At 47.8% G+C, this 16,089-nt stretch overlaps 5 protein-coding genes across 5 annotated transcripts; 4 read left to right on the top strand and 1 right to left on the bottom strand.

Annotated features, from left to right (window-relative positions):
• Positions 1-458: 458 nt before the first annotated feature.
• On the top strand, positions 459-2,233 carry EV420DRAFT_1647401 (uncharacterized protein; the record flags this gene model as incomplete). Its single annotated transcript, XM_060478036.1, has 2 exons — positions 459-824; positions 881-2,233. 2 exons carry the CDS (start codon positions 459-461, stop codon positions 2,231-2,233), a joined length of 1,719 nt encoding a protein of 572 aa, XP_060326355.1.
• A 1,308-nt stretch (positions 2,234-3,541) lies between these two features.
• Positions 3,542-4,801, top strand: EV420DRAFT_1483499 (uncharacterized protein; the record flags this gene model as incomplete). The annotated part of the gene is made up of 5 exons (XM_060469994.1): positions 3,542-3,679; positions 3,842-4,045; positions 4,114-4,449; positions 4,471-4,732; positions 4,788-4,801. 5 exons carry the CDS (start codon positions 3,542-3,544, stop codon positions 4,799-4,801), a joined length of 954 nt encoding a protein of 317 aa, XP_060326354.1.
• A 276-nt stretch (positions 4,802-5,077) lies between these two features.
• On the bottom strand, positions 5,078-6,412 carry EV420DRAFT_1483498 (uncharacterized protein; the record flags this gene model as incomplete). The annotated part of the gene is made up of 6 exons (XM_060469993.1): positions 5,078-5,178; positions 5,228-5,526; positions 5,653-5,705; positions 5,771-5,950; positions 5,988-6,046; positions 6,355-6,412. 6 exons carry the CDS (start codon positions 6,410-6,412, stop codon positions 5,078-5,080), a joined length of 750 nt encoding a protein of 249 aa, XP_060326353.1.
• A 1,516-nt stretch (positions 6,413-7,928) lies between these two features.
• Positions 7,929-10,979, top strand: EV420DRAFT_1483497 (uncharacterized protein; the record flags this gene model as incomplete). Its single annotated transcript, XM_060469992.1, has 16 exons — positions 7,929-7,984; positions 8,020-8,038; positions 8,090-8,162; positions 8,342-8,405; positions 8,457-8,665; positions 8,715-8,874; positions 8,961-9,088; positions 9,253-9,337; positions 9,466-9,508; positions 9,608-9,888; positions 9,947-9,955; positions 10,015-10,123; positions 10,206-10,257; positions 10,444-10,507; positions 10,638-10,879; positions 10,930-10,979. 16 exons carry the CDS (start codon positions 7,929-7,931, stop codon positions 10,977-10,979), a joined length of 1,644 nt encoding a protein of 547 aa, XP_060326352.1.
• A 562-nt stretch (positions 10,980-11,541) lies between these two features.
• On the top strand, positions 11,542-15,777 carry EV420DRAFT_1483496 (uncharacterized protein; the record flags this gene model as incomplete). The annotated part of the gene is made up of 13 exons (XM_060469991.1): positions 11,542-11,769; positions 11,827-12,174; positions 12,231-12,281; positions 12,313-12,330; positions 12,374-12,442; positions 12,614-12,780; positions 13,155-13,188; positions 13,292-13,529; positions 13,577-14,152; positions 14,206-14,256; positions 14,314-14,388; positions 14,447-15,342; positions 15,433-15,777. The coding sequence occupies 13 exons, from the start codon at positions 11,542-11,544 to the stop codon at positions 15,775-15,777; spliced, it is 3,096 nt and encodes a 1,031-aa protein (XP_060326351.1).
• Positions 15,778-16,089: the final 312 nt, after the last annotated feature.

Raw genomic sequence — 16,089 nt, 5'->3', positions numbered from 1 at the left:
CTGGCATTTGCTTCTAGCCTTCATAGGTTCCAAAATTCGGAAGCATGTGATAATCATTTTGCAGACCATTGTCCTTGGTATTTATATTACTGGATCTAATATCTCTTGGGCGGTGACTAGATAGCGATAATAATTATATTCCATGGCATGGGGTATGCAGAACCGTACTACTTCTTTGTCTTTGTCTTGACTCTTTAGAGGGCTGACATTGGCTTTTTACAGATCCTTATGGGGTCACTTTGTATTTCAGACAGCCGACAGCAACTCGCGGCGGCGTTTCCACAATTACACTGGGAAATGTTCGAGCTGACAATGGCTTGGCACTACCGGTAGGACTTGACGTGATTATCGCGTGTCACAGAGAGTTGTCAACAGTGAGTGGACTAATCATATCTTATATCAGTAGCCGCCTTGAACTGTCACTGCACAGAAACACCCCCCTCTTTGCGCCAACTCAGATGAATTCTAATCTTCGTGCTCAGTATCCCGATGCTCCTCTGCGGACATCCATGCAGGCGCTGCATAAACCCTTAGAAGACCTCACTTACAGTGCTGTGGGTCGATGGTGTTTGGCGCGCCATCTCAATTTCCCATCTATCGTCAGGACTCAGGCAAAATTACGTCCTTCCATTGAGACTAGGCTTGGTCTCATGGAAATTGGATGGTTCGCTGCAGGCTGCCATCGCGACCAGAGGCACAGTGTAAGCCGAGCGACATTTCACTCGGCCTTTGATACCATGCGCGGGGAAACAGAAACCAAAGGCAATCCTCCCACAGAATTTAACCATTGCCGTTCAGCTCATATAGACGGCCTCATGGACGTCGTAAGTACAAATCATATTTGCTCTTCGACCATCGTTCACTAATACCCTTTCCGTAGGCGACATTACTAGACCGGGCTTTTGGCGGCTGTACAATGGTGATACATTCTACAGGGACATTGGAGCCGGGACAAGAAATTGTTCCAGAGCATTTGAAAACATTGGTCTACTTTACTCCCCATATGCTCGTGGAATACCCCGAACTTGATGCTGTGGTTGCAAAAGTTAACCAGATTTTTATTGAAGAGGTTGCGGTACGCGGCGCAGAGCGCTGGAAGGCAGCAGCGGCTGCTCGAGGCTGGTCCATGACTGGTCGTCCAACCCGAGTTATCCCCCCTCCAGACCCTCGATCCCCCTTGCTGCCACCTGCGGAAAAGGATTCTTGTGTCTTCACTATACGCGGTTGTGCCGTTGGATCCCTTGAGGAACCTTTGGAGCGTATTCGGCAGCGTTTCAATGCGTACAAGAACACCCGACACCCTGTATTGTCTACTCCGTCCCGCTCTTCGGCTACTCCATCCGCATGTCCTGCTTCACCCACCCGACAACTTGTATCGTCTACTCCGTCCCGCTCTTCTGCTACTCCACCCGCACGTCCGACTTCGCCCACCCCTACCTCCTCTACCCCTCTTGCTTCTCCCCATCCAACTACCTCGCATCAGGATACTTCTTTCGAAATCTTCCTTGAAGACAGTGACGAGGAAGACAATGACCTTTTGGAGCTGTACTCAGACCTCATTCGGAGCTTGCAAGAAGAGGTAGAAGGACTCCAGGAAGTGATTACTACTTTACGGGAGGAGGAAATGGCCTCAAGGGAGGAAATGGCCTTGCAGCACTCCAGGGAGCTTTCCCAGATGCATGAGGAGCTGAGGAGGAAGGACGATGAGATCCGCAAACTTTCCCGGGCGCTGTCGTTGAAGTCCAAAGTGTCAGCCGAGGGTTCTGCCCTGAACGTTCCAAAGATGCCAGAATACAAGGTGAAGACCTCCACACCCATCAAGACAACCAACTCTTTACATTCCTTGGACTCTGAATCAGACTTATCCACCTCTTTGGGTTCTGTGTCTGCAAATTCGGCATTGTCACTCCCTAAACAATTGACCAATCGATCATCACCTGCACCTCGCCTACCACTGGCTTCACCTTTCAGGCTCCCGCATATTGCCCTCCCCCAGCGACCCGAAACCGGCTACCGCAGTTCAGATTATGTGGGGATAGGACCTGCTACTTGCAGGTTTGCTCGTCAGTATGACCTAGGCATCCACTGGGCTGATAAATTTCGACGTCTCTCACAACAAGATGCGAGCACCTGGTATAGGATACTGGCGGAGGAGCTCTCAGTTGAGCTTGCAGCTGAGGCCTTACTGGTGTTGCGAGACGATCTTATGAACTGTCCCGCCGAAGGACAATGATGCAGCAGTGATCGAAGTGGATTCACAGTTGTACCGCCAAAAATTTGTATGTGACCATGCCTGATTTCTATTTGTTACAATTTTTGCCATTTCATTTACCTCTTACTTAGCCCGTCTTCCCTTTCTCTTGCTGTCCTTCACTAATACTTGATTGATCCCATAAGTCGACACAGTAGTACTTAGATTACTATTGTTTACCTAGGCTTGTAACAATACTGTTTGTTTCAATATCATAACCCTTTCTTGAGCTTCTTCAATGACAATGTTTTTTTCTTTCCAAAGAGGACATTGCAGTTCTTACTGTTCCATTTAGCGAAGAACAAAGCTCATTCTTGTAGCTGCTAACCCCGGAGATACCTACATGCCTTGGACGAGTTTTCCAGGCGTCTATGGCGACTATGGCTTGTTAAGTTTAAATAACGAGGCACATAGTCACCAGTCTTTCCTACGGTTACCTAAGACAAGTCATCCTTTGCTACAGGCCGCCTCTCCCCTCGTTGTGGGTCGCCGCTGCTGTCCCGCCAACTATTCCAATACGTCGCTGGCTTCTACCATCGCATGCCTTTCAGATCATGAAGCTATTCAGGACTGCCCTGCTCACGTTCTTCGCTGTTTGTACCTGAGCCCGGTCATGTCGATCACTGGGTTGATGCGGCGGTATTTCCTTCGAGAAACAAAATCGGAAATCATACGTGTATGTTCATTCATATATTTTAACGTCTCCCATCCTAAACGCCCCATGCCAGACCATATCTAGGTGGAAAGGTCGATTACTTTCTTGACTTGATGATGACTATCAAGTCCTGTAAGAATAAAATAACCCATACATGCATACTGAGGAGAAACATACATATGTTTTAAAGATGAATCCAGCGACGCCAGCCTCCGTCCTCTGTCCTTTCCCCCAATGCTAGAAGAGCCCACGCGCGTTCTTCAAAGTGCTGTCTAAGTTAATTAGCCCGCGCACCTACAGAAATCGGGAAAAACAAACATACCTGTATGTCATAAAGTCTGTAGCGGCGGTGCTTGCCAATCGACTTCAGTTTCCACACCTGACGGTACAAACCCATCTTCTCCCTTGTGCGATTTCAAAGGACATAGCAGCGTGATTTCCAAAAAGACATTTTGTCACATTCTTCCGCAATAAGCCTTTCGCTCACGTGGCTTGACTTTCTTTCCACTGTCGACATTTCCTCTGGTTTGCTGCCCTAGAATATATCCCCTCCGAAGAAATTATGCTTCTTTTCTTTTTGTAAACAAGTCGGGAGCGAAAATGATCCCATTTTCATTAATGATGAGTTTTCATTAATGACGCTCTGCCCACACCTTTTTAGAAGGCTGTCGCCACGCTGGCCCTGCCTCTTCCCCAAGTCCCCTGCCACCCCTCAAAAGTCTTCCAGAACAGCACTCTTCAACGTCTTTCCCAAGAATGAACCGCACCGCAAGGTCTGTTATCCATGTCCCGGCGGTTCGTGCTTCCTCATAACAAATTTTCTCATCCGTCATTCAACGCCTCTTCCAGAACACTCCCTCTCTCAACGCATGAACTCACGGTACATATGTTCAACGCTCGCTACCTCGGCGAATACCTAACGTTTTTCAATCCAGGTCGATCTCGAGACCCAAGAACGCTGGGCCCGGCCTCTTGTCCCTGCATACCATACTGCTCGCGGGCATGGGCAAGCCATCCTTGATGCGTTTCTCAACGGTCTTTTTATTGCGTATCATGGTCGTTTTGGTTGCTCACTCGGTGCGCCGGTCAATTGCAGGGATGCAGCATCCATCAAAAAATGGAAGCAGCGATCGATAGACGTTAGTATGCTTTATCCTTTCTCTTCTTTCTGTCTTGTCTAATCCTGTTGAAACCAACCAACTGCTAGGCTCTCGCTAGGTTGATGTTCACTGTCTACCGCTGCGACAGCCTCACGTTTGCCCAATCTGCGCCATCAGAGAACAAGATGCCGAATGTACAGACACCCAAGATTGACCTCGAATCTTCCACCCAGGACCTCCACAAACTATTGGCAGATTTTCCTCCCTCATCGCCTCCAAGCGCGCCGGAGGACACTCCATTGTCCAGCTCCAGTCCATTGAAGATGTCTTGCGACTCATCGATACCTCCGACTCTTACATCAAGCAGTGATACCACAACGTCAGACAATGAACCGGGAACTCCGGAGCTCCCAACGTTGCAGGAGCTTTTGGGCCAGAGAAAGGTACGATGAACAAACAATCAGGCGAGCCCCATTCTAATGTCTTTTACAGTTAGGAAGTACCCCGACAATGCCTTCCAGCTTTCCATTGAAGGATCACTTGGAAAACATAAGTGCGGCCGTAAAAAGCTCATTCAGCAGGGCGGTGAAGAGTTAAGCGAACCATCGAAGAGCCTAAAGAACAGGCTGCACATACTCAATGTGGCGGCATCAGCGAGACGTCAGCTGTACACGAAAATGGTATATGCATACGGCCCGGATCCTGGACATTTCCCCTGCCGATTCCGTGCGTTATATTTCCCTTTTTTTTTGCGAAACATCTGGAGCTAACGAAATTTTAGTTGTTTTATCTTAAAAATACACTTGCTATATTCATCAAGAAAAATCTTCCTTCAACCAGACGGCCCCTCGGATTTCAAGAAATCTCCTCGACCTGGTGTGCATTTCAAATCTTCCTCCGCCAATTTTATCCTCGTTGTATTCTTCCCGACCGTCCTGAACTTGTACTTGACTCGGAGAGCTCAACATGCCTTCCAAAAAGCGCAAGCTCCCAAAATTTATCCTCCCTTCGCCGCATTCATTCAAGCAAGCAGACACCCCTCAGTCCGGCATCAGTCATCCATCCGAATTGTCAGTTCATGTCGTTTTCCGCATCGTGTTCGTCAGGCCAAACTACGAATTCCCTTCCCCACAGCTGAGACACCTTCAAGTACAGCCCTTCAGGATCTCGATCTATGTCACAATGATCAATTGAGCCCTGTTAAATCAAAGTCGTGCTCACCGTGAACGGACCTGACCCATCCAAAATCCTCCCCGCCGTCATCCATCTCCAGTGAGCTCTCTCTCTCTGTCGTCGAGTGATCTCCATATTTTCCAGCATCGATTGCTTCAGCCCCAACTCTGGGGTGGTTTCTATCCCTCTCTGCAGTGACCGTGGAGCGTTCAGATCGGATCACACTCTTTCCCGTCCTATTTTCGACCTCGGTGACTCGACGTGAACGATGGTCCCTGTTAGCCGTCGAGCGTACGGGGTCTGGTTGTGCCACGGTGATGTCTTCATCCCTAACAACCGTCGGAGGTCTACCAGCGTGTCATGCTCGCTCGGCAGATGTCAGTCTATGGATTTCTCCCAGCTCGACATAGTTTTCGGCGGTATCTAGAGCATAATAAGGTCAAGAAAAAACTAACAAGTCCGAGAGTACGTACCTTCCACCCTGCCGACTCCACAAGCCAGTTCTGCAACCCGGCGTGCGCAGATTCTATGACCGATGCCATCCCCAAGTCAGACCTTACACCTGCCATACCCTCCTCCTCCTCGGCTCACCTGAATACACGCAAGAGGACGCCCATATTCTGTCGTTGAGTGGTGGTGCTTGCCGGTGAGCGAGACGAGGGTCGTTGTCAACGACGATGAAGTTCCGAGGTAACCGTTGACGGTGGAAACGAAACGGAGCACAACGGATGCGGAGAACGATGAAAGGATTGCTTCTTGCAGACGCAAGTCCTGGAGCCAGTGGCTGGACCTGGTAAAGTGGACGCACACGTCTATCTGATGGGATGGCAGTAAAAGGCAATTGTGGTAAAAATAGATCTCGGGTCCCTGAAAACAATACGTATTTGCTGCATCTAGCAGGGGTGAAAATAAGTTTTCTGCGTGTCATAGTACTCGCAGGAGTGAAAATGTATTTTAATTCGGATAACCCTCCAACAAAAAAAAAAACAAAACATAGCTCAAGGAATCCAAAGGACATATAACCCGGAAAATAGCCCCAGAAAACATCGCCTGGGATGGATGAGGAGGAGGAGGAGTTTTTATTCTGATCACTGTCCCTAAGAAGGAAACAAACCAGAGTCCATACTACGTGCATATTACCTACTTAATATACTACGCTACGGTACCAAACGAACATTGGGCCTCAGACAGCTGGCGGTAAGTCCATGAGAAGCAGGTACCGAGCTTCGTCATCTAAGATCACATCCCTTGCTCGAGATGTGCCTAGCCAAAAAAAATCCGGATTGGGACAAACAGCGGGGCGCCGGGGAGATTGGTGCTAGGATGTCGTCCGAGACGATGAGCAAGGACGGTTAGAGGAAGGACGGTTATAAATAGGTGGGTAATCGAACTTGGCAACGGTTCAAGGAGTCCCATTCTCATTAATGATGTCCATCTGTACATGAGGCTCCCATAATTGTAAATAATGCGTTATGGGCAGCCTCCCATCTTCATTAATGACGGTGCACTCATCAGATGGAAGAAATTGATTGCTGCATGAGCTCGTTCATCCAACAAGCCTGTTTCTAGCCACCCACGCGGTACACCAAAATCTACAACACATATCGCGTTAGGTCCCCATTCTGATCAGTGCATCTAATGTCAAATGCCATGGTGTAAGCATCTCATATACTACATCTATCTCATGCTACTTTCTTCAACAGACTAGCCCCAAAAACACGAGCAGAAATGCGTCCTACTCAAACCCACCTCGTCTACCCTCGACGGTCTCCATGCAGTTCCTGTCGAGACCATCTACCGTACTGTCGAAAGAAAGTCTGCCTGGTCAAACAACAGTATCTTCCGTGGATGCACCAACAACAACTGGCTACCCTCAATAACCGATGCCATGACATGGCAATGCTCCAGTGCCCTCACCCAAGCCTCAAACAAAAGGAGAATGGTATCTCGTCTGTAACCCCCCAACGAACGATAGTGATCTTGGACCCTCTCTCCCCTCTTTTCCTACAGGACTCAGATATGCCGTGCCCCGCGACGGCCCACCACTTCATCCGTTATTAGGCTATCTTTCATCGATTCGAGTGTCACAACAGGACACTGCTCTATAAGGACCAAGCGGCTTCCAACTCTGCTTATATTTAAACCCTTTTCCACGAATTCTGCCGCCAAACCAATGACAACGAAGAGGCGTATCAGTAGTCCGTCATGGTCCAATCAACGCCAGGTCCACTACCTTAGACTTGAAAGGCCGGCCGCTGGCAAGCCACGGCACATACGAGTCCATGTAATGACAGATTAGAGAGTTCTGTTGACTGTCAGCGTCAAGTGGAATTTCCCCTTTATTCACGTACCTCAATGATCTCGCCCACTCTTTCCTTCAGCATACTCTCCCTCTCCCTCTCCCTTCTCTCCTCATGATTACGAGCTACAGTGAAACCCTTCTTCTTCTTTGTACCCTCGACGTCGATCCAGACTGTGTGCAGGAATGCGCAGGATCGAGATGGGCGTCGATGACCATAAAAAAACATGATGAAGAATTAGACTAAATGAAGGCAATATCCCTGGGCAACGAAGCTGTTTATTGCCGTTTTCGAAAATGATGACACTGATGTAACGGGTATTACATAACGGCCCGATAGGCTTGGTGATTGGCAACACGCGCCCGCTTCTTCTCTTCCTACCACCATCACTATTTTTTGGGTCTTTGCTTTCTTGCTCACGATTATCTCTCTGAAAGCCTTCCTTGAAAATGGCAAGTAAAGTCATCTTCCCAGCACAGTATTCAACAACTAAGTTCTCCCTAATGTAAATCAATTCCCTCCATCTACCTCACGTTGCAGATGCTGCCACGGCCACAAGGTAGACGACCAAAATTTGGATTAAGACGATGTATTGTTATCTGACGAGCAGCCCAGGATCTTACTCGTTATACTTGATGGCGATGTGTATGGGAGTTGGATCAGACTGGGAAACGCGCAGAGTGGTAAGTCCGCACACACCTCGCACGCGTTCAAGGAAGCTCACTCTCGGCAGATCTTGATCGCAGACATCAATAATCTTGCCTGGTCGGCCATTGACAACTGCCCGATCTCGTTCGACGCCTATGCTAGACATTTTTTCACGGATTCGAAGCTGATTTTGCCCCAAGATGACTGTCTGAAGATGAAGGAGTGACGGCGAGGATCACGGTGCGGGATGGATTGAAGGAGACATTTGGGGATGGATTGTATGTCCTTATCGTTACTTCTGCATTCATGCAAACTCACACACTTCTCAGCTCAATGGATCCAATGGCATTCTCCCTTAAATGCAGACTTCAAGAGCTCACGTTTGGCATCAAGCAAGGTAGCAGAGCTGGATTTTGCGCTGATGTGACGTACTGTGTTCTCGTGAGCAAGGCCAGAACGGTGCGAAGACCCGAGAGTAGAGGATGGGATGGCGGCGTATGGAGGATTGAAGGAGATTGCCAGAGGCGCCTCGGGGATGGTATGTCCTCCTTTTAATCTAAATTCATGCACACTCACCCGTTTCTCAGCTCAATTGATCTCACACAGCACTCTCTCTCGAATGAAGACGTCAAGAACTCAAAACAAGGTATATTTTGTGCTGAAGCGATCTATTGCCGTCTGGCGAGCAAGACCAGGACTGTTCGGAGGGCGAGACGAGGCGACGATGGAGGGAGACGTCTGGGGATCGTAAGTCTGTCCTGCCATTCTGTATTCACCCTCATTTACCGGTTCACAGCCTGACATCAAAATCTGCATGGCACCATCTCTTTTAGAGCGGTATGGCATAGAAAAACACCAGGGCATCGTTTGACCAGGTTATCCCTCGACGAGCATCCAGGGAGTAAGGTCTCGTTCGGACAAGTGGGATACTTATTCATGGTGACGTCCGCGCAAACAAACGGTAAGTTTTCCCCTCTTATCTCCACATCTTTGTTAAACCGCCTCTGACCAGCACTCTCAGGCCACTCCTTGAATGAGATAAACGGATTTTGCTGCGGAAACAGGGCCTAGAATTGCAGAGAATCACGGTTCTATGATTGGCAACACTGACCCTGCGATAGTCAGCATGCAACCTTATCTTGAACGTCTTTGTCGGTGGTGGAGGCCCATCGTCCTTTTCGTACATTGCCTCGAAACGCGACTTAAACCGGTAAGAGAGATCAGAACCATCAACCGAAAGATTGAAGTGAAAAACTGCCTTCTCTCGTACAAGAGACCATGCTTTTTCACATGCATCGTCATCCCATTCACGATTGAACCACGTCATCTTCTGGGTAGGGTACAGATTCAAAGTCTTAATAAGATTACCAGTGCAAATAATGTACGCGTCCGATAATTCAGTTCGAGAGTAGTGTTTTTTGAGGGAAGCAAGACTCGCACGAATTGCCAGAATGAATGGGGCATATTCTGTTACATTCAGTCTCTGGTTAAGATTTGCGTAGAGCTTCTCAAGCGCAGGCAGAACAAGATGCAAACAAGGATACCCGTCTGCGGAAAACTCTTGCTGAGCGTCGTCAAAGAGTTGTGGTCGGAGTTGGCCGGAATCACTTTCGTTACAATTATCACGCACCGAAAGAAGCTTGGTAAATGCCAGCAGTCTATTCCACTCCTCGCTACTCATTCTCAGCTGCTCGAGCTTTCGAACCTTGGCCCCGTCCTTCTCATCCTCTATAAGCTCGTTCACAGATCACTTGACGGCCTGTGAGCTTGGTCAGTTTGTCATTCCTCGCAATAAAGTGATACTGACTTTTTTTAATAGGACCCCGCGGTAACACATCAAGAACGTCGATGACCAGCGCACAGGCATATCAATTTTCAGATGTTTAGGTTTCTCTACATCGGCTTTGGGATTGGTGGCGAGTATTTTGGCGTTTCTGGCCACCTGGATATCCAGGAATTTCTGGTGACGTCCCGAAGAGGAGCTTTCCTGCAGATCGTGAGCGCTCGGTAACGATTTGGAGACAGCTAAATGCTCACCTTCACTGTAATAGCACGAATGATACCAACTTCGTCTCAAGTATCAGGATGGTGCGCCTCCGGGATTTTTGGGTCAAAGTGCCCAGTTTGGCTGTACGTTTTAACCAATTTCTGTGAACAGATGTTGACGACGTGTACAGCCGATCTGTCTTTCGTCTGCCACAAATTCTTCATCGCCAGCCTCCCGTATGAGCAATTCATACTCCTGCACCATCACATCGTTAACAGAAGCGTTATGGCAGTGGCTTTACTTCCTGGCACTTACAATGTTTTCTATAGATCCTACTAAGAAGGATTATCACGCTTGGGTGGGGATGAGACAGGCATATAGGGTCCTGGATATGTGTAACTATTCTCTGTACTACTATGAGCAAGCTTGAGGTGCGGCTTCCTCTGACTGATGCAACCAGGTGCTCGTAATAATAATATTTCTTCTACTAGGTCTAATGATGTGACAGCACGGGATGGTCTAGGATCCTGCTGCTAAGACAGAAAGGTGAAGCTCAGGGTATTCCTTTGATTTCTGGTACTCGTGTCGTTGTTCCTCAGAATCCAAGAAGGCATCTCCGCTTACAGCCGCGCACTCAAATCGGCGTCAACCAGTCGCTCCTGAGCTTAAACTGGAAATTGGGCTCAATATTTCGTTTCATGGACATCTGTCCTGCGGCAGAGCAGCATTTCTGGACAGTGGTTCAGATTGGCGAGGGTGCTGAAGGTGCGATTGATCTTTTTGGATTATTTGCAGTTTCTCCTTGGCTTGACTAGGTCATTCGAACAATCAAGTACGGCTCCCTGTTGGCATTGTTGGAACATAATATTCATTGTGCTTTTGGACATTTGTCTAAGGTGAAGTCAGAATATCTGGAGCCAGTGATGTTGAGCAACACAGCGTTGGCGAGTAGGGCTACTGCGATGTTTTTTACGGTTGATTTTTCTTTCAGAGATTCAGACCAATATGTCATAGATCATTGGAACATTGTCAACCCTATAATCATATTTTTTGCTCAATTCTTCAGCTTTTTATGGACCACTTGCGCTTGTCTTTTACTGCCTGTGTTACAAGACTATGTCACTTGGTACTGAATCTGCCGACAAGAGAACATTTCCGACTCTTTAATATGCTGCCCCAAACAGTCGCTCATGTGGATCCCCCCACTATCCACATTATTTTCTGACTCCAGCTCCCATGATCAACAGGGACACAGCTGAGGTTGCGTGACCCCCAAAACACTTAGACTGTATGACAACTTTTTTCGCGATGAACATCATGAGACTTCTGCGTGCGTTCACCGCATTCCAGTAACAAATCCCAGCTCTATGTCACCATATTAGGCATCAGTTTAATTTCAGAAAATCGTTTGTTTCTTCTCTTCCACAATGTCCATTAACAATGACCAAGCCCAGATAGAATGGGCGAAGACAATCCTTCCTGTTTACCGAACTATTCTAAGACTGAATCCTACTAGTCTTAACTCTTTCCTCTTTGGTCTTTTTGTCGCTTACACACACCAATTCTGGCGCCCACTGTGTGCGAAGCTAGGTGTCCTGTCCTCAGATCCAGGCGACACTGCAAAAATGAGACTCTGGAAGAGGCAAGCATTCGTTGTATGGGATTTTCTTAGGATATCTTTCTTGTGGGTACACTAACACTTATATTCGCAGATGCTATCCGACTTATTTCTTCGTATTCATCACTCTGAACCTCTGGCCCAACTCTCTTCCTTCGCCACTTCATCAAACACCCCCTCTTCCTCTTCTCTACCTTCGGCTGATGAGTCTGATGCCCGCAATTCAACAATCATTCTGTCTATCCCCCCTCAGCCTCGTCGGATTAAGGAGCCCCAGAAGCAGGGACGAACGACCCGTTCCACAGTTCGGAATCGCCTTCTGAGTGTGATAGAATCGAGTGAAGCACCCAAAGACATTCTAACGTCTGCAGAGCAGACTGACACTCTTACGACTACCCCTGCAACTATTGCATCTGCAAGAGCTCCACCAGAGAGTGACGAGGTCAGCTCTGCATTTCTGAAGGTTTTTACTAGCTCACTTTCTTTTGCTCTGGCAAGAATACACGTTCTACCAAGGATGACCTTACACCAACCGGAGACACGGGATTAGTGAGTATTTCATCCTGTTACTATTTCTCAGGTTCTGATGCCTTTAAAGGTCTGTCATTCCCCCTTAAATGTCCCATCTAAAACCTTTCCAGTCAAACTGGAGCAGGACGACAGTGTTATTTCTTGCAATTCTCGAAAACGTAACAGGGAACCCCATGAAAGTCAGACTACAGCCTCAAAGAAGCTTCGCTCAGCTTCAAAATGACAGACTATTTCTATCTTTTGATATCGTACAATATACACCAAGAAGTGTAAATTTATAGTCATTTTACCTGGATTGAACATTGCTTTTGTCTTTGCTTGAGAAATGAATCTTACTTTGGAGTCCTCAGTCTGACAGAGGATCGGACATCTCCCAAAGCTGCAAAACTCTCACAAACCGGTTCGCTTTCCAAACGGAATTGGTCCCAGAAGCTAAGTTCCTAGCTGATGTTCGCTTCCCAGCAGCTGGTGTTCGCTTCTCCCAACAGATTGATCCTAGCAGCCTTCTTAGCCATTTGTAAGATGAATTCGCTTCAATGAACATATCTGTATCCTGCACCGCGCTCCCACCGAAAGATCTCAGCAAATAATCACTTCAGACAATGCTGTCTTGTCAGTCAACCCCCAGCTCTTCCCATGTCATCTTCGGCACCCCTTGTTGCGACATTCTTCTGTATTCTACATCCTCATACAATAAGAGATTTATGTGCGTTGCACAAGTTTGCCGACAAGTGATAATTTCTGAGTAATTGCGGAGGATACTGTAGGAGTTTGCATCCTGCAGAAACGTCAACTAGATAATCAGTTTCTGGCTGCCGCGGGAAAGTCAAAGGACGCCACAGAGGTATTGCCAGAATAATTCGTAAATGACTCAAAAAATATGATTCGCAGGCGGTATACAAAAACCCACATGACCCAGAAGACGGTTTCGAACACTCTACCCCGCAATAGCTCCTTGTCGAAAAAGGGTCGTGTCGTTTCATCGGATATCTTGCTATTTCAGTCTCCTAACCGGGATCTTTCTATAGATGCATCCAAAAGCTTTCTCGCCAGAGCAAGAACGGTTCCTTAGAGAGGTGCTGATGCCACAGTTTGTCAAAGGAAAACTCGGCTACCTTTCAGTGCAAGAAACCGCCAGCCAGTGTTTCCAACAACTCAGAGAAGCGTTTCCTGAGCTGTCAGCAACCGATGAGATGCAGAATATCCAGAAGAAAGTTGGTGTCCTCTCTTTCTGCGACCGATTTGGCCTAACTACCTCTAGCGAATGTTAGCTCACATATATCGACTGCTTGGGGCTCCCAAATCAACTATAGCACGGAAATGCTTCGAGAAGAATGGCAGCATCATCAAGAAAGGGCGAAAGCGCGCGCACACACTTATTGAACACTACATGCATACCGAATGCAGGGAGAACCGCGTTTTTAAGGTTAGATTGGACAAGGAGATACGCAAGGCCGAAGAGGAGATACTCAAGGCCAGATTGCTTGCTATCGGTGGCACAAAGGGTACGAGCAGGGTGAATAGAGATACTGAAGATGACAGCGCTGTTGCAAACAAGGGAAAGGCTAAGGATAACACCAAGACAAATACCGACCCCGATACTGATGGAGCAGCACAGACTGTCGACCTGAAGAATACGAGTCAACTAATTACTCCTGGAAAGATGATGCAGATGAAGAAGAGAATAGCGGAGGATCTCTTTCAACACGCGACTCCCCAGGTCAAGGCAAAGATAGAAGAACTGTATGGCGCCGAGATCAGAAAGTTTAGAGATAGTCGCATGTCCGGGAAGCAGACAAAGAATGAGGAAGAGGAAGAAGCGAACGAGGATTTAGATTCAGAGGAGGCGATATTGAGTGCGTTGACAAAAGTACTTGGATCGCAGGAAGGTGCGTAGTCAAAGCAACATCAATGAGAGGTGGGATACTGATACATACAGCAGAAAAGGAGACTGAGACTGCTCAAGACGTTAACGCTAAGACTGCTACAGCAGGTCAGACAGCTTGAAATCCTCCACCACGTTGATGGGCAACTGATAGCTATGTCGCAGATGCTCCGGAGTTGAATTCACCAGGTGTTGTCATGTTAGGATATGGAGCCGGGTTGGAAGAAAGACCGCCAATGTGTAAGTTGTTTTCAGAAGCTATGAGAAATGTTAGTAATTCATCGTCATCGCGTCACAGATGTTTCACCTTCCCAGCTGCAGCATCACGTTTCATCACACTCCGGCATGCCCGGCGTGCCCGGCTATGTTGCCACAACCACCGAGCTACCCACTGTCACCTCCCTCATCTGCAACGCTGCGCTCTCTGACACTCCCAGAGTCCCAGATCCGACCTTGAATCAGTTTGCCCCCAGCCTGAATACACTCCTTGAGGTTCAGCCCAATGAAGAACTCATCACTTCGTGGATTCAAAGCAACATTTGGTCAGAGCAATGGGATACTACGTCCATGCCGTGGCCTTCGCCGGAACTGAACACAGCTGGCTTAGAGCTTTCGTGTCTGTTGGACAAGACTCTGATCTGCACAGAACCTATGGATACGGGCGAAGGAAGCGACCCCGATACTACCTTTACCCTGGACGCTCCTCGGGATCTGTGGAGCAGTATTATCCAGGACAATCTTGATTTCCTCTCTTCAAACCCGGAGCCATCATTTCATCCCGATGACACCTCTGGAGGTCCCAATGGCAGCGGTGTCAATTCAGCGATGTCTGGCAACACTGTATATCAGCTTCCACTGATTCCAGCTGATGAGTTTTCAGCGGCCTTGAATCTCCGAGCGAGTATCCCTACCGGCCATGCTGACAAAGTCCTTCCCGTGTCGCTTCAGGATATCACCACCACCACCACCGGGAGAACCAACCCCGTTCCAACCCAACATATACCTAAGCCTCCTCAGCAAGATCAAGAATCTGGAGCATCAAGTTGCTCTTGTGGCATCGTGATTACGCTGAATAATGTCTCCCAACATATTGTACAGGCACAGGCGATCTTTCGCACCTCTAATTTAGGCGCCACCTTCAATGCTTGCGTTAATTTGTGGTTGAAATTTGAGCAATGTCCAGACATTCCGAATGTGTGTCCTGGTTTGATTATTTGGCGGATTGGAGCTGATGTAGATATAATTTGTTGACAGGGCCGATTATGCTCTATGAAATGACCAGAGATGCTCTCGGAGTATCTCTCTGCGAGAAACCTCCAGCTCGAACTACCCGACATGTCTGTTACACACAAGTATACACTTATCAGAGAAATTCTTTGCTGGTGGAACGATATTCAACCTGAACGCCGCCAGACGTCCAAGGGATATGCCCTTCCCATTCCGAACTACTCGTTCGAATTTTCCACCTTGAAAAAGAAAGGACCCCATGGTATGGTTCAAATAATGGAAGCCATGAGGTGGTGGGGAACGATGCAACTCGAGACTAATCAATGGATGTTATTTGTCCAGGATGTTACAGCTTGCTATGTCGCGATGCTGGGGGATATCGGTGGTGATGAAGGTGACTAATTGGCAACAGGGATAAGCAAAGAGGCGACTCGGAAGAATCCAGTAGTCAACTTATTCTGTGTGCTGTTTCCTTTCATTTCTAATACTTTGTCGTTTACGGCTTTTTGTACACTTTCTTGGAAAGCTTAAGTCGCCCTTATATGAACATCATGCGTCTTGAGTAATCTTTACCGACATGCGGAGCATGCGGCCCTTGGGTGAACAGCGAATAACTTTTGCCAATGACTGCTCTGCAATCGTCTTGACATCGTTGATGAGGTGCTTGATATCATCAAATGCGATATCTGCCTATGGACACAAGGTCGAAGATGG

The sequence above is a fragment of the Desarmillaria tabescens genome (genome assembly GCF_030435595.1).
Source record: "Desarmillaria tabescens strain CCBAS 213 chromosome Unknown EV420scaffold_42, whole genome shotgun sequence".
Taxonomy (NCBI): domain Eukaryota; kingdom Fungi; phylum Basidiomycota; class Agaricomycetes; order Agaricales; family Physalacriaceae; genus Desarmillaria; species Desarmillaria tabescens.
The sequence above is the reverse complement of the archived record's forward strand: the minus strand, read 5'-3'. Positions and strand labels throughout refer to the sequence as shown.